Genomic DNA, 27,659 nt, shown 5'->3' on the forward strand with positions numbered 1-27,659 from the left:
AATGGCTTACGTCACATTGTAATTGTTGACTCGTCGCTATTAAATCCACTCGGCTACGTGTACGGCTATTTGTTAACGATATTGGGGAATTTCAAGTGTTTATGTTGGTATCACCCTTCTACATGGCGGCGGAAAATGTTGGATCGCCGTTTTTCGTATTTTGTACTATTGGAATGCCTGAAAACACCCACACACGAGACATTTTCCCAAATGATGAAACATCTTTGATGGTTAGTTTTTCTGTTGGGTTGGGATTGACTTATACATAGGGGAATTTCAAATGTTTATGTTGGTATCACCCCTTTCACATGGCTTTGAAAAATATCGAATTGGCCTTATTCGTATATCATAATTTGAGCAAATTCAATTATACCAAACATCTCAGATATCAACGCACTTCTTGTCGAAATGGATGGTGTTTTTTTCCATGTTTTTCTGCACTTCCCATGTACTTTTGTACTGTTGTCGTCGTCCCTAGCAGTACAGGTTTCTGTACGACTCTGTGGTTTCAGTGATATGACAATAGGGATGTTCTGGATATCTGTCAACTACCATTGTCTTTTGGTTTGTTCTTTGAGAAATCCATTAATTCCCAAATCCTTTCAATGAACCTATCTAGAAGGTATTGGTATTTGGAAAAACTGAAAAACAGTTCTCATCCCTATTCAGCATCATGAGGTCTAGTTTATTGTGAGTTATTTTCCAGTCTGTGATAACCTTGCGATCACAGAAGAGCTTATGATGATGCATTTTCTATGTGGTAAGTGCAATGAGCTTTTTTGACCTAAGAAGTTGGTATTTAATTGTCAATTCTTGGCAACAAGATCATGTCTACTCTTGTATTCCTTACCCGCAATTTTCTGGCATCCCCTGATGATGTGCTGGATGATTTCATGTGTCACACATCCATAACGACAGCTATCGTCTTTGAGACATCCTTGGCGAGATATTCCATATTGTTCCTTCTTGGAATCACTTGATCCTGGATGGATTTTGTCTCGGGAAACAAAAATTTGTTCAATGTATCAGATATGTGGACGTAATCGTGGTCTCATTCTAGTGTCTTCGATACGAAGGTTTGTCAATCAGTTTCTGCATTTTGCTTTCTGCAGAGTGTTCGTGGATTTCTAAGTGATCCTGTTTCAGCTTTAACGTAGAAAAACTGTCAGCATTACACACTACTCGATGAAGTTATGATTTAGCAGCCTGGTGAGCAGTTGGACAAATGATGTCGTGGTAGTTCTGTTGGTTGATGTTTGAAATTTTTCGACAATATTGTTCTTAATTTTCTCTGTAGGACTATTAAATCCAGAATGGTCCAAGAGATGAAACCGAATATGTATGTCAGTGATCAGCAAGCGCAGTTATTAATCATTGTTACTACCAAACTGAGATGAAGTCTGCCTCACAGGAATAGGACTAATGTAAATGAAGCGAGAAGCGACCAACTTGAACTAAACGGATGTTTCGTCTGGATATTCAAACTTTGGCAAGGTTAAAGAGAAAATGAAAATGTGAATCAGTCATAGCACAATAAATATGTGTAAATAAAATGACAACATAGTGAAAGTCATCAAATCAATCGAATATAGTTGTAGATACCTTACAGAGAGTGTATAAATTGAACAATTACACTTTACTGAACGATGGCCGCTTTATTGGATATCAGTAGTCGGTATAGGGAAGAAATACACCCTAACGCCATCTGGCAGGAAATTGAATTAAGTTGGACCTGTATTCCTGTAAGATGGCGCTATAGGGGGTATTCTTCTGCTACACCGATTACTGACGTATAATACAAGGGCTACACTCCATCCTATTCTCGTCGAGGTTTTGTTTTTGTTGTTCTGCTCTGATGAAGTCGAATGAGACCGAAACAATGGTCAATGTCGACGAAATTTATTACTTATTTGAGTGATGCTGGATTTTTAGTTCATTTCAGATCATACCATTTGTTGTTTTTTTATCAGCGGATGTTATGTGTGTCTAAATTAATTTCGTTTATTCTTCACCTAAAAACAGGCTAGATACATTTTTGCTTAGATATATTTTTACTCCAGTTCATAATTATCAATCCTCAAAATGAAACGACCAAAGAACGTACTTTGTATACGATTTTATCGATTTATTTCCAGTGTTTTTCGAGCTGGAAAGATTTCATTTGTTATTATTTCGATTATTTCATCTTTCACTATATGAAATAAGAAAATTTTAGTGGGGATTGAGATCGTTTATAATTGCTTATTGTTCAGAAGAACAAGCAACAACAGCCATCGAAAGATGACTCTATAAACTCTTCTCAACATCGAATAAAACAACCATCACATTCGAGACTTTTATTTTTCTCATATTTATGTTTTCAAATAGAATCCATTTAAGTACAATCTTTTCAATATAATCTTCTTCTATGTTCAACTACATACGTACAATCTTACTCAACTTCAACAACAAATATACAAAAGACACCGCAAACGATTAAGCTACAATGAATCGAGAAGGATTATTCGTAAATTCACAGGATAATAACAATTTAAAAACCTATAATTTTTCACAGAGTGAGGTGAGAATAAAAATGCTTCTTTTGTGACAAAAAGGTCATAAAATTCATTGTATGTACGCCAGGCAAATACAGTCAACTGAATATTTACAGAAATAAATACAAATTTCGAAAAAAATAAATAATATATACACTGGTACTAAATTTCTAGTTTGTATATCGAGATTGGCACTAGAAAGTTTTTTGGCACATCGTTGGCACTACCTCTTCAATGTACATATTGCCACTTGTATGAATTTGTACAATTTATTTACAATTTACATATGTCGCTCGAGGATTCCTCAAGTATCACTTTCGACGTCACTGCTACACTCTTCGTCCATATCCATATCGATATATTCGCCATATTGGTCATCCTCGCCAGTCTCTTGTTTCCACTTGTTCACGTGGTGAGAGTTCTGTTGGGAATTTTGTGAATTCTGCTGACCTTTACCGCCCTGACTCGTTTTGGCCTCTTCCTCCTGCTGCATTCTTTTGTGTTTCGTTCTCCTGTTTTGAAACCACACTTTGACCTGCAACAACAAAGAAATTCGTTAGTTTAACTACATAATGAAGAAGAAGAGTCTTTGGACATTGGTAATGAACAACGTTTCGAACATCCCTGGGCAAATACATGCTTTGCTCCAATTGGAATTACAGAATAAAGGATTTTAACTTATGCCAAGACAATCTTTTATGTCTTGAGCCTTAGAACAGTACAGAACGCTAAATATATTCATCTTTCGAATGTATTTGAAGACATAACTGTCGATATACAAAATATCAATTACAAATTACATTTTCAAGAAGTGTTTGAAATGCAAACTCAAAATTCGTATGTGTATTTCAAATTGAAGTAATTGAGACCCTAACCCTGGATTCGAACAAAGAAGAGACATCATCAAACGGTGGTGTTCCTCTGGTGATTCACGGTACCCATAAATCATGCCAATGGCAGATTTATCCTCAGAAATTTATTTGGCTAATTGTGCTTTCATCCCTCCCCACCCCTGATCTGATAAAAAGGGGAGCTAACTCCCGAATCATGACCGAGTTAACTGATGTATAAAATGCACTATCAATTTCACACCCTATATAATACCATTTTGTCATAATAACAGGGGAACATACGCACAGAGGCCAATTGGGGTGCTATTGTTAAGTGTGAAAAGGCCATGCGGATCGTACGATTTGATTGGCCGGAATCGGAATGAGTTCCGGGGGATCACCGTGCGCCATTTTGCGGGGTGAGGTTTTTATATCAACCGTCTTTGACGCATCTGCCGTGGCGAAATGGTAATGGATTCGATAAAGCCCTTATTCAACGGTTTTGATTCTATATAGCTTGGGTTAGAGTTCAAATTACTCTATTATAAATCGTTTTTTTACCCACCCCTTCTCATAATCATAACCGAATGTGTCGTGTAGATCCCTTTTAATTTTTTCTAAATCGAACCAAATAGGAAAAAGGGGTGAATTAATATAATGTGTTGGATCTCCGTGATGTCTCGTACACTCGCTGTTTCAGAGAAAGTATATATCACATTCATATCTGCTGTAGGTATGCTTTTCTGGGAGATATGTACGCGTTCCCCAAAAAGATGGAGTCAGTTAAAAAATCGTCAAGACCGAACTGTTGTGCCGAAATGAATGAAATTCTCAGATTTATTACTACAAGAGTTGCTAATTCATAATATGTATCACGTTTAGATCCACGTTATTTTTTCTGGAAGAAAAGCGACTCGAAAGTTGACCTTCGAAAAATTCCCAAAAAATTGGGTTCAGTTAAAACTTCCTCAAGAACGAACGGTTACGCTTGAGTGGATGAAATGTCAAGACTTATCACTAAAAAGGATGCTCTTTTAGAGTATGTATCAAGTTTAAATCTATTAAGATTTTTCTGCCAGATACAATCTAACACGAAGGTTGCCAAATGAAAAAATGAAAAATTTGATTTTCTGGTAAACATAGTGTTAGATATTCCAAAGTTTGGTGAGAAAATATAGGTTTTCGAACATGCTAAATCTATTGCGAGCAATTTCGGAAGCCTATCTCCCTTCGTTTAGATTTTCATCTTGGAAATGGCATTTTTCAAAAATTGCAATTTTCAATCTGCGATATCTCCTGTTATATTCGTCTGATCCAATTGGGATTTCCGGTTATATAATCAGCGTTGCCTAGGCTTCCATCCTAGCACAAAAACTCGATTTCGAAAATTTCTATTTTTTGGGTCAAAAATGAGCAAGGGGTTAGACCCCCCTAAAATGACCTATTTGCTACTCTGTCTAGAAATCAGGATGTTCTATTACTGTCCTCGGCTATGGAGTGCATAGAATTTGTTTTGAAGATTGTAGAAAATCAAACAGTTGATGATTCGATAGAGAATTGCACTCCAGAGAGCTCTTCGAAGTCAACTCGGAAATGAAAAGTGGAAAAACAAAAAAAATTATTTTCTCCTAAACTGGGCCAGATATTTGAAATTTGGGTATGAAAATATAGGTTTTCGAACACGCTGAATCTATTGCGAGCAATTTCGGAAGCCTATCTCCCTTCGTTCAGATTTTCATCTTGGAAATGGCATTTTTCAAAAATTGCAATTTTCAATCTGCGATATCTCCTGTTATATTCGTCTGATCCAATTGGGATTTCCGGTTATATAATCAGCGTTGCCTAGGCTTCCATCCTAGCACAAAAACTCGATTTCGAAAATTTCGATTTTTTGGGTCAAAAATGAGCAAGGGGTTAGACCCCCCTAAAATGACCTATTTGCTACTCTGTCTAGAAATCAGGATGTTCTATTACTGTCCTCGGCTATGGAGTGCATAGAATTTGTTTTGAAGATTGTAGAAAATCAAACAGTTGATGATTCCATAGAGAATTGCACTCCAGAGAGCTCTTCGAAGTCAACTCGGAAATGAAAAGTGGAAAAACAAAAAAAATTATTTTCTCCTAAACTGGGCCAGATATTTGAAATTTCGGTATGAAAATATAGGTTTTCGAACACGCTGAATCTATTGCGAGCAATTTCGGAAGCCTATCTCCCTTCGTTCAGATTTTCATCTTGGAAATGGCATTTTTCAAAAATTGCAATTTTCAATCTGCGATATCTCCTGTTATATTCGTCTGATCCAATTGGGATTTCCGGTTATATAATCAGCGTTGCCTAGGCTTCCATCCTAGCACAAAAACTCGATTTCGAAAATTTCGATTTTTTGGGTCAAAAATGAGCAAGGGGTTAGACCCCCCTAAAATGACCTATTTGCTACTCTGTCTAGAAATCAGGATGTTCTATTACTTTCCTCGGCTATGGAGTGCATAGAATTTGTTTTGAAGATTCTAGAAAATCCAACAGTTGATGATTCGATAGAGAATTGCACTCCAGAGAGCTCTTCGAAGTCAACTCGGAAATGAAAAGTGGAAAAGCAAAAAAAATTATTTTCTCCTAAACTGGGCCAGATATTTGAAATTTCGGTATGAAAATATAGGTTTTCGAACACGCTGAATCTATTGCGAGCAATTTCGGAAGCCTATCTCACTTCGTTCAGATTTTCATCTTGGAAATGGCATTTTTCAAAAATTGCTAATTTCACTTGAGGATTCGTCAAGACCGAACGGTTGTGCCGAAATAGATGAAATTTTTAGATTTATTACTAAGAGAGTTGCTCTCTCAGAATATGTATCACTTTTAGATCTACGATAATTTTCCTGGAATATAAATTACTCTAAAGATGACCTTCGAAAAATCCTCAAAAAGTTGGGTTCAGTTAAAACTTTCTCAAGACCGAACGGTTATGCCGAAATGGATGAAATTCTGAGATTTATTACAAGAAGAGTTGCTCTTTCAGAATATGTATCATGTTTAGATCTGCGATAATTTTCCTGGGAGATAATCGACTCGAAAGATGACCTTCGAAAAATTCCCAAAAAGTTGGGTTCAGTTAAAACGTCCCCAAGACGGCAAGACCGAACGGTTGCGCCGAAATGGATGAAATTTTCAGATTTATCACTAAAAGAATTGCTCTTCCAGAATATGTATCACGCTCAGATCTACGATAATTTTCCTGAAAGATACGCGACTCGAAAGTTGTCCTTCGAACTCCAAACTCACTCCTGGAACCGCCACTGATACCACTCGGTAGATACGCTCAAAAAACTGATTGAATCTTATCCCGACCCAAACGCGAACCCATATAAAGGTCGGCGTCAAAACACCGAGTTTCTCGAGCCAAAATATACAGATCGACCGTCAGACGCCGTAAAATCCCGTACTACGGATCCGGCGTTTACTTCAAATGGAGCCTAAACTCGGAACAAATGGCCGAATTCCCGGATCCCGGAAGCGAACGATACGTTAGCCGTCCGCCGTCGTAAACGAAACGGGAACGCGAAAAAAAAACACGAATAAAAAGCTTATTGTCGTCTCCATCATCGGTAATTTTTGTGTTCGGTCCGCACAAAAGAACGTTCTATGGGGCTGGCATAGTTTGTCAAGTGGTTAATGGTTTGTGAATTCTACTGATCCTCTATGTCCGGGCCACCCCATCCCGACTTGTCGAACTTTACGTTAGATTGATCGAAATGCGCCGGATGATTGTGCTCGATACAAGATGGCCGCCGCGTATGGCTGTAACGGCTGGAAAATGATGGGTTTTTCAAAGTGGAATGGAGTAGCGAGGAAACTCTTTTTACTTTAAACCCTTGCGGTATAAATTTACTATATGACACCGGAATTTATTCACCATCTTATTGAGGTTTTTTGAAAAAATGAAAAAGCACATAACATTTGCGATTTGAAGGTTATAAACGCTTTACGTCAAAATCTAACGTCCACCATAACTCTACTAATAATCAGAAACCTTATACAACCAGAGTTTGTTTGTCTTTACATAACTCTCGAACTAACAGTCCGATTTTCATGGGAATCTCACTATAGTGCAGAGAATTTATCAGATTAGGTTCTCGTGTAACACTCATTTCTATATAATTAAAAGCTGATGAAATATATCGATTTTTATGATGAAGCTGTTAATATCAGGTTTTATGGAAGACGCTGGATGAACTCTTCACAAATCTTTTAGGGCTTTCACTCCCAATCTCTGAAACAAAATCAATTAAAAATGAAATCAACGATTTGCTCCTGCGTAAATTCTTGCACTAATTTGTCAGGAGCAAATTAACTAGAAAAAATTGTTGCCTGACAATGAACTCAAAATAAATAACGTCGAAATTATAATTCTTCGTAACGTTTCGGAGTCTATATCAGACTCCTTCATCAGACGAAAAAATCTACTTTTGAAAATCTTCTGGAATTGTCGCTTTTTGTCTGACATTAATTGTCAACACACAGAAACAGAGACTGCACAGAAACGTTGATTCATTTAATTTTGAAATTACCGGATGACAGTTCCTTCTTTAATAAATTGATCCAAATAGGATCTATTCCTACCGAACAATTTGCCAAATTATTATCCTGATCTAATAGAATACACGTAGACTCTTTAATTTTTCGTTTATAATGGTCTGGTTCTGTCATTAAAATTTTAGTGTTGTCCCAATCCATCATGTGGTCTCCCGTATTAGAACAAATGTGATCTGCGATTTGCGATCGATTAATTTCTCTATTTTTAATATTATTTTTATGTTCGCGTTTTCTTATTTCTAGAGGTCTGGACGTTTCACCTGTATAAGTTTTACCACAAATACAGGGTATGTTGTAAATACAATTTTTTGATTTTTGTTTTTCGTTCAAAGGTTTAGTTTTTGTTAATATAGATCTTAAATCATTTTGCGTTTTAAAAACAGTTCGTATGTTGAACTTCGAACCGATTCTTCTTATTTTTTCTGAAAGGCCATTAACATAAGGAATTACATTCAACAAATTTGGATGAACTATTACAGATAGAGGACAATGATCCAGTACAGTTTTGTAGAGCTGCAAAAGTTCTATAAGATGGTCTACAGGGTCATTGTCTCGTACAAATATTTCAATATTAGATTCCTGAGGTCAAAAGAAGCACTTTTTACCTATACCATTTTCTCCGATTAGGCACTGATAAAAAGATATAGCCATTTTGAGTTTTCATAATGAGCTATACCACCCCTGGAGAAACTTAATTCCCTTCAGAATAACAAGCTAAATCTATGACACTACACATCTGTGGATCTTTTGAACAGAGTTTTATTCAGCCAAAAGCCAAAGTACCCAATTTTCCGAATATCACAGAAATTTTTCATTTTCGAGCATCAAATTACTCGAAAACGGCGCATTATGCTAGTATACTTTTATTTTACAAAACGTTCAAATAACTATTCATTAGATAAGTTCTGACTCAGTTTCAGAAGTTGGGTTCTTAGAATTTTCAGTATTTTCATAGTACGTAATGGTCATAATGAGAAAACTGGAAGACGTGGGTGATATCTTGTGTTCGAAAAAGATTCATCACATAAATGAAGAACTAAATTCCGAAATTCATTTCATTCGATAGAACCGTTTGTGAAAATAACATTTTTTCATGGTTTTTCAACAGTCTCTGTCTTTTAAACCGAGCCGATTCAGAAGAAATGGTAAAGGAAAAAAGTGTTTCCTTTGATCTCAAGAATCTACTGTTAAAATACATATTTGTACGAGTCAAACACTCAACCTGTATATAACTTTCGAGAATAACCAACATTTTTAATTAAATCCGAAATAATTTTCCATTCGAAGAAGGTTCTTGACTGGCATGAAATGAATCAATATGAAATGAATATGACCCTTATCTGCGCCATTTATTTCTGATGAAAAATGCACTTTACAGCATAGCTTTCAAACCGATATTTCGCGAGATATGGGAGGTTGAAGAAATACGAATTTAGGCAAGAAACGTGACGAGGTGATAGAAGGGGCACACTCATTTCGATTTAGCATAGTAATAAGTAATACCTAAGATCGTAGGCCGTACGGGCCTTGTAGAGTGTTTTCTTCATAAAGGTTTTCGGTTTTTGGAGTTTGTTTTTAGTTTTCTTTATCGTCAGTCTTATTGACTGTCTATTCTTCATTATGAAATATTGAGCCGCGGGTTAAAGCTAGTAGCTAATATAAAAAAGCAATTAGGTATAGTTGTTGTTGTTGTAGTTTTGGCAAACTGCATTTGATTTTTTGGCAGTTGGTAGCAAATAATACAGCGGTCTTTATTTGGAAACGTCGATTCCATCGAAACGCTCCTCAAAATAACGCCTAGCGACAAGTGACGTTTCTAATTTCCTCACTGTCAATGTCAACCATAGAACAAAATTCATCGAACTGATTCGTCGAATCCTAAGCTGTAGGACCATTCTCGTCAGTGACGAAATAAGATGAGAGAGTTCACTGGCACATTCCCCGATGGCCAAAACACATCCGAGGTGTGTTCGGCAAGTTTGCATAAATAATCGCGCGAGTGCAAGAGTCGAGGCCGGGGCACACCAATTCAGCCCGCGATTTTTACGCCATAAAAGCGAAATTAATAATTTAATAACACGTTACGGGATCGGAACACACCGGGTAACCATTACTGCGGACCGTTCGTTGCTGGGCAGGCAAGTTAAACAACCAGTCGACACCACTCCTCGATGCCGTGGCTTCACCTGGATCGTCCCCGCCTCTGATTAATCATGCCATTAATAATGCAAATCAAAATCTATTTATCAGGACGATTGAAACGAAAGATCTACGGGTTAATTCATAGCCGGCTGTCAGTTTAACCGAGATTATTCGTTGATATTCTCGACCGTTATCGGGTTCGAGATCAGTAATCAAGTTTATGTGGCTGATTGGGCCTATGGGGGACCACAAATAATGACTGGGACGTTTTCTTCTCTGTGCTCTTTCCTTGTTATGGTTCTCGAGGCGGGGTGATGTGGGTAGGTGGCAAGCACCGTTTCTCATGAGATAAAGGGTCGTGCAGACGCCAGTAGTCGATAATTTGCTTCTTTGTAGATCGAGCAGAGGTACTCTCAATAGCAGTCAAGTAGTCCTCAGACTTATATCGTGTCACGACAAGATTGGTACCATTATATTTGGTTACTTCCAGTAGTAGGCCTAAAGTGGTTCAGCCATAAACTTCATTCGTTACTCCACTGGCCGATTGTATGAGATACTGGTCCACTACATTTCAAATGGCTTCCCAGCGTTGCCAGATTTTGCAACACGACAAAAACCCACGAGATTTCTGCAATAAGACTTTCCAAAGAGCCCGTCAACACTACCATTCTTATGAATGTTCATAAACTAACAAGAACACTTCTTGAATACTAGTTAAGATTATTTCCATCTAACAACGGGAAACTATATCTTGTTTTTTTTATCAATATTTCAATCAAAAAGTATGGAAGGAATCGTTAAATAGTCAACGGAAATCTTGAATACATGTGAGTTTTTGACTCGTACAAATATTTCAACACTAGATTCTTCAGGTCAAAAGAAACCCATTTTTCCTTTGCCATTTTTTCCGAATCGGCTTGGTTTGAAAGATACAGGCTGTTGAAAAACCGTGAAAAAATGATATTTTTAGGGTTGTATCAAATGAAATGAATGTATTTTCGAATACAAGATTCCTCAGGTTCCTCATTATGACCATTACGTACCATAAAAATGGGTACAAAAAATTCTAAGAACCCAATTCCTGAAATTAAGTCAGACGCTATCCAACGAATACTTTGAACGTTCTATAAAATAAAAGTATTCTTTATATTTTCTCGTATAATGCGTCGTTTTCGAGTTATTTGATGTTTAAAAATAAAAGTTTCTGTGATATTCGGAAAATTGGGTACTTTGGCTGAATACAACTCTATTTAAAAGATCCACAGATGTGTACTGTCATAGATTTAGCTTGTTATTTTGAAAGGAATTTTGTTCATCCAGGGGTGGCATAGCTCAGTATGAAAAATTGAAATGGCCATATCTTTTCATCAGGGCCGAATCGGAAAAAATGCTATAGGAAAAAAGTGTTTCTTTTAACCTCAAGTATCTACTGTCGAAATATTTGTTCGAGTCAAAGACTCACCCTGAATATTTGAAAATTAATTTGAGGTTGTTTGTGCTTATATAACCTATTTGAGCCACCATTTATGAGGAGAACGATGAACCTTTATTATAGTTGGCCTTGATTTGTAGAAGATTTGAGCATTATCAGGTGTTGTACTATATAACGATGGTTCTTCATGGGTTCATCGATTGTAGCGCGAATCAAAAGGCCACTATACAGTCATCCCAATGACATTCTAAAAATACAAACGCTCCGTCGTAATCCAAGAACGTGTAAACCGAGAGCGCGAAATCAATTTCTGGAAAAAGCCCGTAAAATCCAAGAACAAATCGCTTTCGGTTAAACACCATTGTTGACATTAAAATTTTACGTTTATTATTGAACCTTTGTTTTCCGTCCAGTAAAATTTTCACCGGTGGGCGTCGTTTTACTGGCGATACGCGTCGGAAATAATTTTATTAATAGATTTTAGTGAGTTTATTGAACGAGATAAAATTAATTGATATTTCGAAACTATTAGAATTTAATTGGAATAGTGATTGATGTTTGTCAAAATCAAATACGTATTTTATATTGCTAATAATCTATTGTTCATTTACTTTGAATAATGAGACGTGTTATTCGATTTGAGGGAATCGTTATTTTGGTAATTGGTTTGTGACGTTGGTATCCGATCTCGGTATACTTGGAGATGTCTCATTCATTTCATCCGAATCTTTATTCGACTGATTCAGATTAAATTTGATCATAATTCGAAAAGCTACCATTTTTGATCATAGATTCCCTTTGAACATCGATTCACAGCATCCTAAATGATGCCCGATATTTTTTATGTTGATCACACTTGTCACAAAACCCGATGTGATTTCCTGAATTTCATTCGGACGTAGCACGTAGCAGAGCTTTAATTTTGTATACCTTCTTTAACCCTAACAGCGAACAGCTGAAATGTCAACTGATTTTTATATAGTCAACCAACAATCAACCCTACAAGCTACAAGACATCCATTTTGTGAACACCAGGTGTCTTAAATTAGTTCAGTAGGGAACCTAACCGTATTTCTCTGGAACAATGAGTTAATTGAAACTTGATTTTTCCGCATATGACTCTCCATCTATAAAATTGTTGCATACAATATTGAATTTTTGTTCAAGACGCTTTATTATCGTTTGTAACAGGAAGCCCTTCCTCCAATCCAAAAAAAATTTTAACCACTAGATTGTTCACATCCGCTAGCTGTTTACCTATACTTGGTAACTACCTGAGGATGTTAATTAACCAAGTTCTTGAAGAGGAAAGTAGATGTCTTTGAACATGATGGCATTCCTGAGAGCAGATGGCTGAATAGTTGATTTGGTCTAATTTATAAGTCAAATCGTCAAATGTAATCTCTTGCTTGAATACTTGATAAAAATTTGGGGTTCCACAGGGTAAAGTTCTGGGTCATCCATTTTTAGAAAAACTTTTATTTAGTAACGCATTCAACATCAGATTCTTCATCAGTGTTGCAATCAGCTTGGTACCACATCAGTATGGGTGCGAATTTACTATACTTCATTACTTTCTCAAGAGTCGGCCTTTCGTTTAAATTTTCCAAACGGACATTTATAGCCATAGAATTAGTCAGTTCAGGTGTGCTAAAGGAACTTCGTGCAGTTTAATACCGCGCAGTCTTTATCAAAGCTGCAATAAATCCAGTATGTACAGAAAATTCCCCAGAAGTTCCCATTTAGCATTTTGCTCGCTTTCTGTCACGCAAGTTACCACATGAGTCACGTACGTTTGAATTGGTTGATTTGAGGAAGGGTCCAGACCACCAGGTTTTGCCGAAACCTATGTTTCATATTTGTTAACAGAATATAGTTGGAAATAACGAATAAAATGCTCATAAGTTGGCGGTTGCGGCAGTTTGAATCAGCAACTATATGAATTTGTAGGTCCCTACTTCTCAATAAATGATTTTATCGAGGTTGTTTTCAATTTTGTGGCAGAAACGAAGACGTTTCTGCTAGGCTTCCTCATATGAAATTTTCAGAAATATTAGGTCTATAAAAACAATATCGTTACAGTCAATTCCCGAATGGAATTAGGTGTTCATTCAACAGAAATGAAGGGTTGAGTTTTGACATTGACAGTGACATGAAATTTTTTGACAGATGTCAAAGGCAGGCTTACCAACCAAAAATAAATTCAGGGTGGGGAACCGTATAGATAATCCCCTGTTCGGTATACCGGCAAAAACCTTTTCCCCATAACGAATTAAAACACCTAAAAGTTTATACGGGTCGCTGAAATAACATCTTTACCCGGATCAGTTTTACCCCGTATAATGCCCGGGCCAAACATCATCCGACGCCTCCTATCTCGTTAACGGGAGAAAAGTTGCGTCCTTCTAGCGAAACGAATTATTATTTTTCATTATTTGCAGCCCCGTTTAAATGTTTGTATTGCTAATTGAAAACGTGTGTGGTAGAATTTTCTACGCGTTATTCGATCAAATGTAAACAGAAAGGGGAGAAGCCGGGGTGGCGTTTCGCACTTTTTGGGCCCTCCTCACGTGTTCTCTCGATCGAACGGGTGTTTTTCGAAAAGATTCAGCGTTAGCGAGAGTGGGAGGAGATGGAATTTATGGATGCAAATTTGGGACAACAACTGGTTATTTTCTACGGAAATACCGTCAGCGATTTGATTGTTTTGGCGTTTTATTCACTCGGATATACCGGATTAGATTGTGGTATTGTTTGAGGCTGATTCTCGTTAACCTTTGCTATTTTTCCCAATATTTTTCTTCAGTTTTACCACGAGCCTTAATCCCTATGCAATTTTTTAGGAATGATCATTTGCTCTAAAGAAGAAACAGATGTTTTTGTTATTTAAACCCATCTCCTCTCTGATCACCCCAAAACTTCTATGGTCCAAAAATGACATTACATATTCAATAAAAGAAGCAGCATCAATAAAACGAAGATCCCGAACAAAACTAACAATAACCTTTAACGAATTAACATAAAATAAAACACGACGGCTGACGAATTCGCTTAATATTTCATCGAACGTTGTCCGATCCACTGATGATGAATCAATCACGGAAACATGAGAAAATTGCGATTGTGTATAGAGCGGAATCGTTCAGCAGTGCATCCTCCAGCATTCCTTCATAACCGCTGATACTATCAGCAACTAATGATTATTAATGGCAAGTAAACGGCATGCCAACGTTCTGTCTTGGAGATGATTCATCTCTGTGTCGCAAGGCTCTTTTATCCATCGGGAAATTCTATCTGATGAGATGACAGCCGATCATGGCAGTAGTTTCAGCCATCAGTATCTAATAGTCGGAATTCCGATTTTTCGACTTATTCTCCAAAGATTTGCATTATCATCCAAAGGTTTTTGAAAGGTATAGAAGGAAAGAGTAGGGAACCACTCCCTAACCTTTAAATGTCATTTTTTGACATCAATCGTTTATTTGACAGTTCAATCTATGTACGTGCCATAGAATATTCGTCCGAAAGTCGATAAAACAGAGCTCTTTTCACGAATATTCATTACCAAAATCAATTTATCATTATTAGGTGTTCGTTGTAAGTGAACCTACCTGAGTTTCTGTGAGTGATAGGGACTGCGCTAATTGTTTCCTTTCGGCGCCAACTACGTAGTGGTTTTTTTCGAAAGCGTGTTCTAGCTTGAGCAACTGCGACGGGCTGAAAGCCGTCCGTATTCTCTTCGGTTTTCTGAAGGGCTGTAGAAGGAAGCCTGGTATGTCCGGTCCTGAAATGATATAAATTAATTACCATAGGAACAAACACTATATGATAATTCAAAAAAAAGTGGCGCCTACAGGGATCTACAGACTGCACTCGCGGTCTAGGCAGAACATTTGTTTACCTGGCGATAGATGGCGCAGCTGTTAAAATCTTTCTATTTGGAAATTTATGAGCGCCGGAAAAATAAGTCATCAAATTTGATTCTACAGCTTTGTCTGCATGGGGGAGTAAGTTGAAACTATCTTATTCAACCTCATAGCTGATTTCTGCACGAAACACACCCCTAAATGCTCGCTATTTTCAAAATGGCGAACTCATCGGCAATAAAAAACCTGAACCAAAATCAGTAAGGACCTTTTAACTCAGTGTTACTTGCGCAAGAAGAATCAGTTAAAAAAATTCCTCGAATTCTAACTTTCAACATCGGCAAGATGATGAGATAGCGGCCCAAGATTCGTTCGCATGACTTATATATAAGTCATGCGATCTATTGGCAGTTATATATAACTGCCAATAGATCTCCTGACACGGACAATTAATCGCAAAGATTAGCGAACCACAAAATTAAAAAAATTTCGATGATTTCATTATGTCCCGATAAACAATGTAATAATTACACCACAGCCCAAACATCGGCCGTATGTATAATTGACGGACAATCATAATTAACGGCCGATAATTAATTCAAAAATTCATTGTGGTCGGACCATTATGAATAACAAATTTCCTATCAACGTAATTGACAGTTAATTTGGGGACATATACGGATTATTATCTACGTATAGACGAGCACGTCTGCTGATTAATTGGATTCCGTTTGATGCTTCGGTTAGGTAGGGCTGTTTGAAATTCGGAGGACGCATTTGCATGCGCCAAAAACAGTACGACCACCTGAAATTGCAGTGACGTAACCTGGCGACCAGAAACGCCGAAAAATAAGGAAATTTCACCGTATCTGGACCAAGCTAACTCAACCTATACGTTCAGTCATTGAGAGTCTCAAAATATTCGTTTCACTGGGCTCAAATAGTAGTTATATGGTAATTCCAGTAATAAGAGGAAAGAGGATACTTTTGACAATTTGACAACGATGTTTTCCAAGCCATCTCTGGCTTTATCATATATAAAATGAACGGACTAAACCGCAATTCATAGAATAAGGCCAAATGGATCTTTCAAACTTATACCGAGTTCATAGACTTAGAATATACATGTTATTATAAGTCTATGACCGAGTTTCAATAAGTTTCGATGATTCAATGAAGAAAAACAACAACTGAAAAACTCTTCCTTTGGCTGTAAGAACTTGGATAACGATTTTTCTGGTGTACAAGCGTTTTGGCCTTCCTGGCTCGCTGCTGCGTTCTTTTGCCAAGTGTGCACGCGGCTTCAAAAGAAACGCTGCCTCACATCTGTCTAATGCACGAAATGCGTGAAAGAAATATAATCGCCACACGCCTCTCAGACCACTAAATAGTCGAAAAGTGAATATAAACTTGTTATTATGCAGATAAAAGTTGGCCAAGCTACACCTTGTACGGTAAGAACTAATGAATAATTATGAATTTCCTGTTATCAAGAGACAATCATACCCAATAAAATTATTGTGCTAGGGTTATACACCATATAATTCATTTTTAATTACGGCTATTCGCGGCTAATTTAATAGATTCCTGGCGAGATTATAAATTGAATGATTAGGTTAGGTTATGTCATGTTTCCAATTGGGCACGGACAAAGTACACATGAATATTCAAAAAATGCGATTATAACATTGTAAAGATACTTCCAACCGGGTAAATTAAATTTTAATTGATGACAGCAACACATCAATTAATTACAGCTATTTACTCCTTCCCACAACGTTTCTGTCCACATTTACTTCACAAACACATAAGCTGGACTGCTGCAATGAACGTAAAAAAAATTATTTTTTCATTTTTTCATAAATATACTTCTCAACCCATTGTTTTATCGGACAAGAAGGCGAAAAGAGTGTCCAACCCACATTTTCAAAGAGTTGAATCAAGATTACAGCATTTCTACAACCATCAATTAAATTCCTTCAAATGGTGGAATTCAACTCCTGAATGCAATCCTTCATATTCCGCAATATAGAGATAATTAACCTCCATGGAACATTAGAGGCTCGTACAGACACGAAAATGACCACTTATCATATTTCTATTGGAAACCTCATGAAATTTTTCTATTTCCTCGTTTATAGGTTAATAATCGGTTTTGCTGCAATTCCCGGATCAAGACAAGGATAATTAGCTAACCGTTCACTTAGCTTAAACGACAGCTGATGGGAGATTCGAGGACACTCCTAAAATGTATAAAACTAATTGGCTCTTATTAACTTATTACCTTGGTAATTGCGATGGGAACAATCTCGAAGATTTATCTTGAAATGTCCGATTCACACGTGGAGAAACAGTTCCTGCGCCTTGCAGATATTTTTACTCTGCAGAATTAGCCTAATTTAACACTTCCAGTACATATCGATGACAGCAATAAACGAAAGCATACATAAATTCTCAATAAACCCGCGTTAACTTGAAAAAAATTACCAAATCAATCGTGGAACCATAGAAGTGTTGATTATGAGTCTATAATATGGAAATACACATGTCACAATTGAAACATATGTGAATATGTGGTCCTGCTAAGCTGGGGGTGGGTAAGTCGATATACGATGAATTCACAGACAAGTTATATGTCACTATGTAGGAGAGTCTGTCCACATGAGTGAAATATGCAGGTTTTACTATAAAACGAATACTGAATGACTTGTGAAACCATAGAAAATCTGAGTTCCGATCAAATATGTCGTATAGTCCTTGGAAAGGCAGCCATGGCCAAGAATCACCAGACCAGCAGTAACAGATCTATACGTCCAATCTCTCTTAATGTGAATTAAGACCCATTAAAGGGGTATAATATTTCACATAGTCCCGCGGCCACAGAATTGAAACGTAAAGAACAAAAGCGTGATCTCGGATCAAATTTAATTCCACGATTATTTATCGTAGCAACGGGTTTCTTCGGGTTCGAAATGAGGTTATGATCTACGAGGTCCGTAATGGGATCCACAGAGAAGGGCGGCCATAGAGTTGCCTCGCTGTAAGTTTGAAAACAATGAACATATTTCAGCGGGTGTTGGTTCGAGTGTTGGCGATTTCACAAGTCAATTAGGCATTCGCGTGATAAGACGCCATTAGGAACGATGTGGGGAATGGTAGAGATCCAGGCGGCGTTGCCGTTTTGGTTTGTTTCGAATCGAGAAAAGAAATGAATATCGCCCTGGATTGTCCACCCCTGAACAATGCAAATACATCGAAATTTGGTAAGAATCTCGAGTGTCATCATAGACATAGTCTCTATGTCTATGAGTGTCATATCCGATCACCGATGTTTTGATTCATAAAGTTGTAAATTCAAGATGAAGAACCTTTAGATTTATCTTTTCTTACTTTTGAAAAGACTTTATTTTTCTGCGATCCCTATCGTATGCAGACTTGAATAAATCCAGTCACCTTTTAAGGAATAATTCAAATTGGAAGGAGGGCGAAAAAAACGCATTACCTCCGGTCTGAATATCAATAATTCTACATTAATTCATTCTAACTTCCCATTTACAAGTTTTTAGCGTCGCAATTAAGACATTGGAATATATTAGTGCGAAGCAAATCTGTCAATTATACACACTTTTTGCGATGTCTTTATTAAATAAATAAGGTTAAATTAATTGTCGACCGTTAAAATTATGACGTTTAGTACATGGATCCAGAGAAATAGTGTTGATGCGAAGGTTTACAAGTTGGACTCTAGAACGACATTGATGTTTACACACAGAGTCTTCGACTTTAACATGAATTCTGAAACTATTCGCATAAAATGTAGTTCTCCGAATTTTCTTAAGGTTTTATCGTGAAAAATGGACATTGAAAATGTCCTTCTTGCCATAAAATAATTATACAGGGTAAGTGTTTAATTCGTACAAATATTTCAACAGTAGATTATTGAGGTCAAAAGAACCACTTTTTCCTTTACCAGAAGGTAATCAATCTCTTCATTCTAATTGATTTTATTTGATTCAAAAAATCAGTGCCTTAAGGTAGAATCCGCGAACTGCAATAAAACGCAGTAATGTAGTACTCCCAAAGTCAACCTACCATTTGAGCAACAGCATAATATTGTTATATTAGGTATACGATTCGATAAAGCCTTTGTATGCAAAGTAGCTTGCAGTAAACGCGAAATAACTACAAATAGTTACAAATTGTATGAATCTACTTCATCCCGCTATGTCTCCATTCTCTTATTCGAGAAGCAATAGCTCTGGAACCTTATATATAAACGTTTTCTTAAATTTCGAGAGAACTTGTTACTATATCAATAAGAAGTCATACTCTGTTTGGCCTTTTGGCTATACAAACTTCCACAAATATACTGCCTGATATTCTAAGGGGTGGTTATCAACTTGAAAAGTCTTGTATTCACCGTATAATCGTCCACCAATTTTCCTTGATTGCTCCGCTCGTTGTTAAATTGAAAATATTGTAATTTGTAGGTAATTTCTATTATTTTTGCCTTAAGTTGTACACCATGGGACTTCTGGGGAAGAAAAACCTTGATGGCTGTTTCGACCATCAGAGTATCCTTCGTTTTATCAGGGATCGATCCACTTTTAACATTTTTTCTCTTCTATATTGATGCGTAGAAGTGATATCGAGTCGTTCTGATGCCTACTAGGTGATTGCTGATTGTTCTTCTGTTATATAAATTTTAAGCCTGCTATAATTTTGTTGTAAGCGTCTTTTCCAAGGATCTAAATTGTACTTAGAAAGGTTAATTCTTCTCTTAATGAGTCTTTCGTTGGTTTTTAATGTGAAGAATATCCACAGATGAATTCCATGCCATCGTTTTCTCTTTTTATCTTTCGAATTCAGATGAAAGTTGTTATCATTGTTTTTTTTTTGAGTTTTTGATAAGGTTAACCTCATTTCCTCTTTCCAGTTGTTCTCCCACTAGGACATACGCGAAAAATATCCGTTATAAACACACAAAAGATTTTATATACGTCCGATTTAGGCGTCCATAAAACGAACCGCCATTGTAGAGGGTGCCCCTGATAAAAAAGCCCCGTAGTTGATCTATTTTTTGACGTCTCATTCACGCTCAGATGACCCGATAACAAGGGACTCTTTATAAGGGCGTGAAAGTAGATTAAGGCTATTGTGAACTGCGCATTATTAAATTAAACAATTCAGAAGTCAATCATACACGGCAGAGGGGTCCTACACGTGACGTTCCCATCGGTCGACTCTGAATACTTGAAAAATCACGTTGATTCAGCATTCACAATGGAAAAAGACTTGAAAATATTCTTCTTCGATCAAAAATAAAACATCGAGTTAGTGACTAATGACAACAGTATCTATACTTCGAGACCAAGAAGGATTGTTCATTATTCCAACAACCATTTATTCAGAAGTAAATGTTTCTTCTCACTTAAAATTCTACGGGTGTCCTCATGAATCCTAATCTTCATTTAATAATAATTTAAATTCCTGTAAGGTAGGGACGTTAACATACTCATATGCTTATATTTTTTGCATTGTAAAATTAGCGATTGTTTTAATACCAAATGCGTCCATTCTTCGAATACAAATCGACGTCTATCTGGTTATTTATCTGTTTTATCGGAATAATTGCACATTTTAATTACCAAAAGCGACACAGGTGGCCTTAAATAACGGCAATAAATTTGAACATTTAGAGAAATACAAGACTGAATGTAGAAATATGGCGCGTATGGAAAGTCAATCAGTAGAAAATTTGTTTGTGTTGCGGGATTCTCGATTTCATATTCAAAGAACGTCGTTTCGATGATGGTTACCAGGAAGAATGGTGTAAAAAGGTTATAAGAGTTGGTTTCATTCGTTTAATTATTGTATGAATCATGGATCAATAACATTTCTGTCAGCTTTCCAAATCGATGAATGATAAAATCTAGGAAACGTTTTTTTGGAATTTTAATCTCTTTACTCCCTGGTCTAGAAACGAATGAATAATAAGTGGGAGACTATCAAAGTACAATTCATCCATACTGTATTCAATAATAAACCAAAATTGTGTTCAATACAGAGGTTCCCAACCTTTTTATTGACAGAGGTGTAATTTGGGGAGTGTAATCTACGTGATGTCCAAAAAATTTTCCATTGATTTCGTTATATGTCAAGAAATATTCCATAGAAAAGGGTTTCAGTTCCTAATCATCCACTTCCCAGCTACTTTCGAAGAAACTTTCAGCAAAACCAACAATGAAACAAATATTTTACGATTAATCTGAAAATTAGTCAAATTTTGACTTTTTCAAAACACACATAGTCTGATTCAATGCAGAATTATATGAGTGTTCCACAACTGTAAAGTAGCTGAGTCGGTATTGGGTTTTCTTGGAGAGATAAACGGAAAACTAAAAGAACATCGTTTCTGAGAGCACATTTTTGGCCACCAAAAGTTGGTCTCAACTTCTGAGTAGTTCTAAAGGGTGAAAATGAAGCTACTGAAACAACAAAACATCTGGTAGAGATAAAATCCTTAATGAATCTCAATTTGACCGGATAGTCCTTTTCTAGATATGGAAAATACTGGCAAGGGCTCATTCTACAGCTTACAACCTTTATTTGGGATTTTTTGATTGTACTCTAACCATTTTCGAATTGCAGCACAAAATCAATTGCAAGTTGAAGCTGCTCGAAGTCGGAGCCGCTCATTTCAATGTGTTTATGCACCTTTATCTTTATGTTCCCTCGTATTACAGTTGTTGGTTGTTGTAAGCCATATATCTCATTGTGAAATCCCAGTGGGCCCTCAAGAAAGTCGTAAAAACATAGAGATTTATATCAGGTTCTGTTGAAATTCGGTTGATAATTACCGCCGGCTCCGTTAATGACTCTATAATTCGTTGAGAATTTTATAACAGCCGTCTATGAATTAATTTTCAAAACGATTCGTTTTCTTTCTGTCGGTTGGAAATCGAGCTGTAACCAGCAATTACATTCAATTATTTCCATCAAGGGACATTAGGAAGAGGTGTTTTTAAAAACTACTTAAGACTTCTCTAATTGTTAAATAAATGCAGTATTGAAACGCGTTATGTTGCTTGGGGTATTGTTCGAAGAGATTTCATACGGAATAATTAGCTCAAGATATCACTTCACACTCATCCTGGATACTACTGTTGGATTTTTTTACGATGCTTTATCGCGCTGAATCGTGATCATTATCCTTATGGGGAAAGAGAAACGGGTCATTTGGGAAAAACACGCATATCATTATCAAGATTCACACATCGATAACCAGAGGGAAATCTAATGACATAACCATATACGAAAAGGTGTATAACCTCATCAAAACTTCCTCTATCAATTTTAACACCGGTCCACTAAATGCATTACCGATATGTAATCATTAACTATCGTTTTTTATTTCGTTTCACACAAGAGTTGCCAGATTCCAACATAACCCATTCATCTGAAGATGCCATAGGAAGTTCTGATTCCAGATTAGTACTACTCAGGAAAAAGGAGCTCAAAAATGTGTCTGTAATTTTGCCCACCCTGTACATACAAGTATACAGGGTGAGTCTTTGACTCGTACATATATTTTAACAGTAGATTCTTGAGGTAAAAAGAAACACTTTTCCCCTTTACTATTTTTTCCGATTCGGCTCTGATAAAAATATATATCCATTTTAAATTTTCACAATGAGCTATGCCACCCCTGGAGAAACAAAATTACCTTCAGAATAACTAGCTAAATTTGTGACACTTGACATCTGTGGATCTTTTAAACAGGGTTGTATTCAGGCAAAGTATCCAATTGTTCACAGATATTTTTCATTTTTGAAAATCAATTACTCGAAAACGGCGCATTATACGAGGAAATATGAAGAATACTTTCATTCTACAAAACGTTCAAATATCCATTATATAACATCCAACTTAGTTTCAATTGTTCGGTTCTTTGAATTTTTGGTATTTTTATGGTACGTAATGGTCATAATGAGAAAACTGGAAGACGTGGGTGATATCTTGTGTTCGAAAAAGATTCATTAAATAGATGAAAAACTATATTCCGAAATTCATTTCATTCGATAAAACCGTTTGTGAGATAAAACTAAAAATAACTTTTTTTATGATTTTTCAACACTCTGTATCTTTCAAACCGAGCTGATTTGGAAAAAATGGTATAGGAAAAAAGCGTTCCTTTTAACCTCAAGAATCTACTGTTAAAATATTTGTACGAGTCAAAGACTCATATGAGTCTTCAAGGAATGCTGACAGTGCTAGAGATAATTCTCAAAAACGCCTTCCAAATGGGGTAAAGCCGGGAAATCGATGGCAATTAGACTGTAACAAACGACTGTAATGTACGATAAAAGGTGCCTTATGTTGACCGCCTCGGGGCTCCTTCAACGAGGCTATGAATCGATGATACCCACCTGTGGAAATCGCTGCCTAAGATCCAGATGCTTTCCGCTAATTTATTCCTAGACAAATCGTCGACTTTGATAGGCGGCCGAAGACTGCCAAAAAGGTATGAAACAAATTACCGCGGCATAATTACCGCCCGAATTACCGCTCCTCACATGCGAGAGAGCAATCTATGATGTAAATGGGCGCTGAGTAAAAGGAGTTAAACAACGCCCGAATTATGATAATTCTTGGAGGTATTAAGAACGGCTGATTATAGGCCTTTTTGGTAGATACTGATCGTGAAATACCTTGAACCGCGGTAATTATTTACACATTAGCAATGGAGCTAATTATATCTAGGAGCCGTACACGGTTATTAGATGTTATACTCCTGAAATTAATACTTGGCAGTGTAATCGGTATACGCGGTTAAAAAGGGCATTAATTGGTCGCTCGGCTGGTACCCTAGGCGACATGCAAATGGGCAGACACCGCAACTTTCGTTGTATCCACCGATGTTACTGTTATTACACCTACGGACTGCCGTCAAATGGGTAATTTTGTATATCAATTTGCTCGGCGGTTTTCCTTATCTACGCGTATATCGAAACTGAGGTGTTCGGAAGTTGTTGGGACTGCTCCCTTGGTGTGAAATGGTGAAAATAATGATACAGATGAGGAAATTTGAAATTAACGCTTTTTTACACCGGAAATCAATATGCATAATTAGGAAGTGTGAAAAATTACAGTATCAACTGGGCGTCTAATCGGTTGGCGTCTGACAGTCCGTAAGAAATGAAAACCATTCCATTCAGCTTATATATTCCTCAGAATTTTTCAATTCATTTTCATTGTTAAATTAACTTCTGAACGGAAAAACTGATGCAGTTAAAAACCACCAGAGGAATTTTGCGTAGTCTCAAGCATAGGTAAGTAGTCTTTGACTTGTACATACTTATATTATTTCAACAGATGATTCTGAGTTCAAAAGAAACACTTTTTCCCTTTACTATTTTTTCCAGTTTGGCTCGGTTCAAAAGATACAAGCTGTTGAAAATCCATAAAAAATGTTATTTTCAGTTATATCCCACAAACGGTATTATCGAAGGGGATGATTTTCGAAAAAATGTTTTGCTTTGACGTGATGAATCTTCCATGAACACAAAATTCCAGTTTCTTCATTATATGACCATTACATACCAGAAAAATACAAAAAAATGTGGGAAATTCCAAAAATTGGGTGGCTGAATACAACCCTGTTTAAATCCACAGATGTGTAACGTCATAGATTTAGCTTGTTATTCTGGAGGGAATTTTCTTTATCCAGGGGTGGCATAAGGAAATTAAAACTCAAAATGGCTATATACAGGTCGCACCGGAAAATATGCTAAAGGAAAAAATTGTTTCTCTTCACCTCAACAATCTCCTGTTGAAATGTATGTACAACTCTAACACTCATCCTGTATTCACGAAATTTATTGCAATCGACATGAACTGTGTTGGTTAAGTTAACTGTTAATTCGTTTTAATGAAGATTTTTCTAGAAAATTGTGAAAAAATCAATTCACAAACGTATTTACGAACCTTATTTGCTATTGCACACGTTTAATTTAAAAAAAAAATATGTGAAATTGATGCCATAACTTCGTATTATATTATGTTATCTGATATACATTACAAATCTCACTTCTGATTGCACAAATGGTTTAATGTTTCCCTTCATATTTCATTGCGCTTCCATGGAATTAATAGAGGAAGGTTAATAATATATTCCTATGGAACAACTGTGCCTTTATTACCTGCTGAAGGAAATGAAATCATGTTAAAACGTCCATGTATGATAAAACTTTAAATAGAAGTTGTAATTGATCGAGAATGATATAATATATTTTGATGCTCAAGCTCAAGAATACATTTATAATTGAACCTCAACGTGCATATGATCTTGTCTAGTCTTTAGTTAGAACTATTTACATACTTCATTTTATAGCTGTATAAGTTCCGGTCAAGCAATAATTATCACGTTTAAAGACTGTGATTACCCTATTAGCTAATGAATAAATTAAACATATTACATCGAATTTCCAACATTCCAATTCGGGTTTGTAATTGGAATCGTATTTATGTTAGAAAGTTGAGAACGTTCAAGAAACTTCAATTAGGTTTAGTGCTAGATGAACAAATGCGCGCAAAGCAAACCTCCTGAGTCGAAGTAAAATTGAAACTCATCGAAACTAGTGAAATGAGGTCATAAGAATCCTTTGACTCATCAAATGTTCTTTAACTCCTTGATGAAGTTGAGCAAATATTTTGTCATTGGACATTAACTAAAGGGTCTTATACGAAAGAACCATTTGACAACTAGGTTCAAGATCTTTTTCAGCCCAATATAGTCAGAATTTTCCTCCGTTTACAGTACATGAAAGTAAACAGAAACTCTAAACTTCATTTCTCCGAGGATCTTCTTCCTTGCGGATAAGCATAAAATGACACCAATGGCGTAATGGTGGTGTGAGTAGCTAGGGAGCTGCAAAGCCTTCAACTTCTATTCATATAGGTTCAAAAATAAGGTAGGTATGTACCTGGACCCTAAGGACTCAAAGGAAACGAAAAAACATTTCTACTAGCTACTAGAGATTGTGCTCAACCATCCGTATAGGAACAAGACCCTTTTGAGCTAAAAGGAAAAGCATCTAGAAGATTTAAATCACTCAAATATTCCTCCAGAAATCGAAAACCTGTGTGAATCAGATTGTGCTCAACTACCCTTATAGAAACAAGACCTTTTTGAGCTAAAAAGCACTCAAAACTCCTCCAGAAATCAAAAACCAAGGAACAAAGCGTGATATCAGTTATAGAGGACGAGGGGTTTACCCATCAGGCACTCATATGAGCTAGTGGAGAAAACAACATCAAAACCAGGAGCTGCAAGGTCTGTAGAATGAGCGCATTGAGCAAAGAAGCAGGAAAACATAATAAAGATCAAACGACGGTGAGTATATCCCTAATTTCTACTTGGAAAACTTCTCTTACCTCCTGGAAACCGATGTGGGAATATCCTGCCGTGCCTGGATAAGAGCCACGGGTAAAGGGGATAACTGTCTCTTGGTGGAGTGTGAGGATTCAAGGGTGACGGCTGATTGAACTGGTGCTGCCCCGAGCTAAGAGCCGCTGCCAGAGCAGCGCCTTGAAAATGAGCAGCCAAGGCGAAAGGATGCTGACCAGGGTGATTATGCATGAGCTCAGGCTGCATGAAGCCACCTTTGGACATCATGTTGCCCTCATACGTCGGGCTCGGCCTAACCAAGGTATGCGCCGGAATCCCAGGCACCATGATCGGGGGTTTTGGAGAGCCTATGGGCGATCTTTGAGGTGAACCGTTCAGCCTATTGTCCGTGTCACTGGAAGGGCTCAAAGGCGCCGAGCTCTCCGAGAAATGAACCGGCGACGAGTGCGGACTGGATGGCTGATTCGCACCACCCACTATAGAGTCTATTGAGAACCCGATTTTTGGCTTGGACGGCACTGCCACTATTGGTGTAGGTGCCAGAGGCATCATGTTTGTCTTCACCAAACTGTCTCGGAAGTAATCTAGCTGCGCCAACATCGGGAGATCTTCAGAGAGGCGCGATTCCGAAGTTGGTCATCGTTGAGCACAATCCGTCGGAAGTAGACCACTCAAACACAATTCACTGCACTCTGCGCCCAAACGATGATCTCTATCAGAAGCTGTCCTTGCTCGACCAACGTCACAAACCGACGTGCATCAATTAACGTTGAAAAAAATCAAAACGCGACGTTTACGTTTTTAACATTCCTTAACCATGCTACCGTAAGCAAATCTCTTTAGCTAATAAACTG

The 27,659-nt window shown here is 37.0% G+C and overlaps 1 protein-coding gene across 1 annotated transcript; it reads right to left on the bottom strand.

Annotated features, from left to right (window-relative positions):
* Positions 1-2,321: 2,321 nt before the first annotated feature.
* Positions 2,322-27,659, bottom strand: LOC123314249 (homeobox protein EMX1-like). The gene is made up of 3 exons (XM_044899409.1): positions 26,832-27,659; positions 15,141-15,313; positions 2,322-3,069 (listed from the first exon to the last, which is right to left on the bottom strand). Exons 1-3 carry the CDS (start codon positions 27,403-27,405, stop codon positions 2,839-2,841), a joined length of 978 nt encoding a protein of 325 aa, XP_044755344.1. The 5' UTR covers positions 27,406-27,659; the 3' UTR covers positions 2,322-2,838.

Source organism: Coccinella septempunctata, chromosome 5 (genome assembly GCF_907165205.1).
Source record: "Coccinella septempunctata chromosome 5, icCocSept1.1, whole genome shotgun sequence".
Taxonomy (NCBI): Eukaryota; Metazoa; Arthropoda; class Insecta; order Coleoptera; family Coccinellidae; genus Coccinella; species Coccinella septempunctata.

Coding starts and splice junctions, on each gene's coding strand:
- LOC123314249 (XM_044899409.1), bottom strand. CDS start 27,405: ATGTTGGCGCAGCTAGATTACTTCCGAGACAGTTTGGTGAAGACAAAC. Junction 15,314..26,831: donor CCCACATCGGTTTCCAGGAG/GTAAGAGAAGTT, acceptor ATATCATTTCAG/GACCGGACATACCAGGCTTC. Junction 3,070..15,140: donor TATCACTCACAGAAACTCAG/GTAGGTTCACTT, acceptor TTGTTGTTGCAG/GTCAAAGTGTGGTTTCAAAA.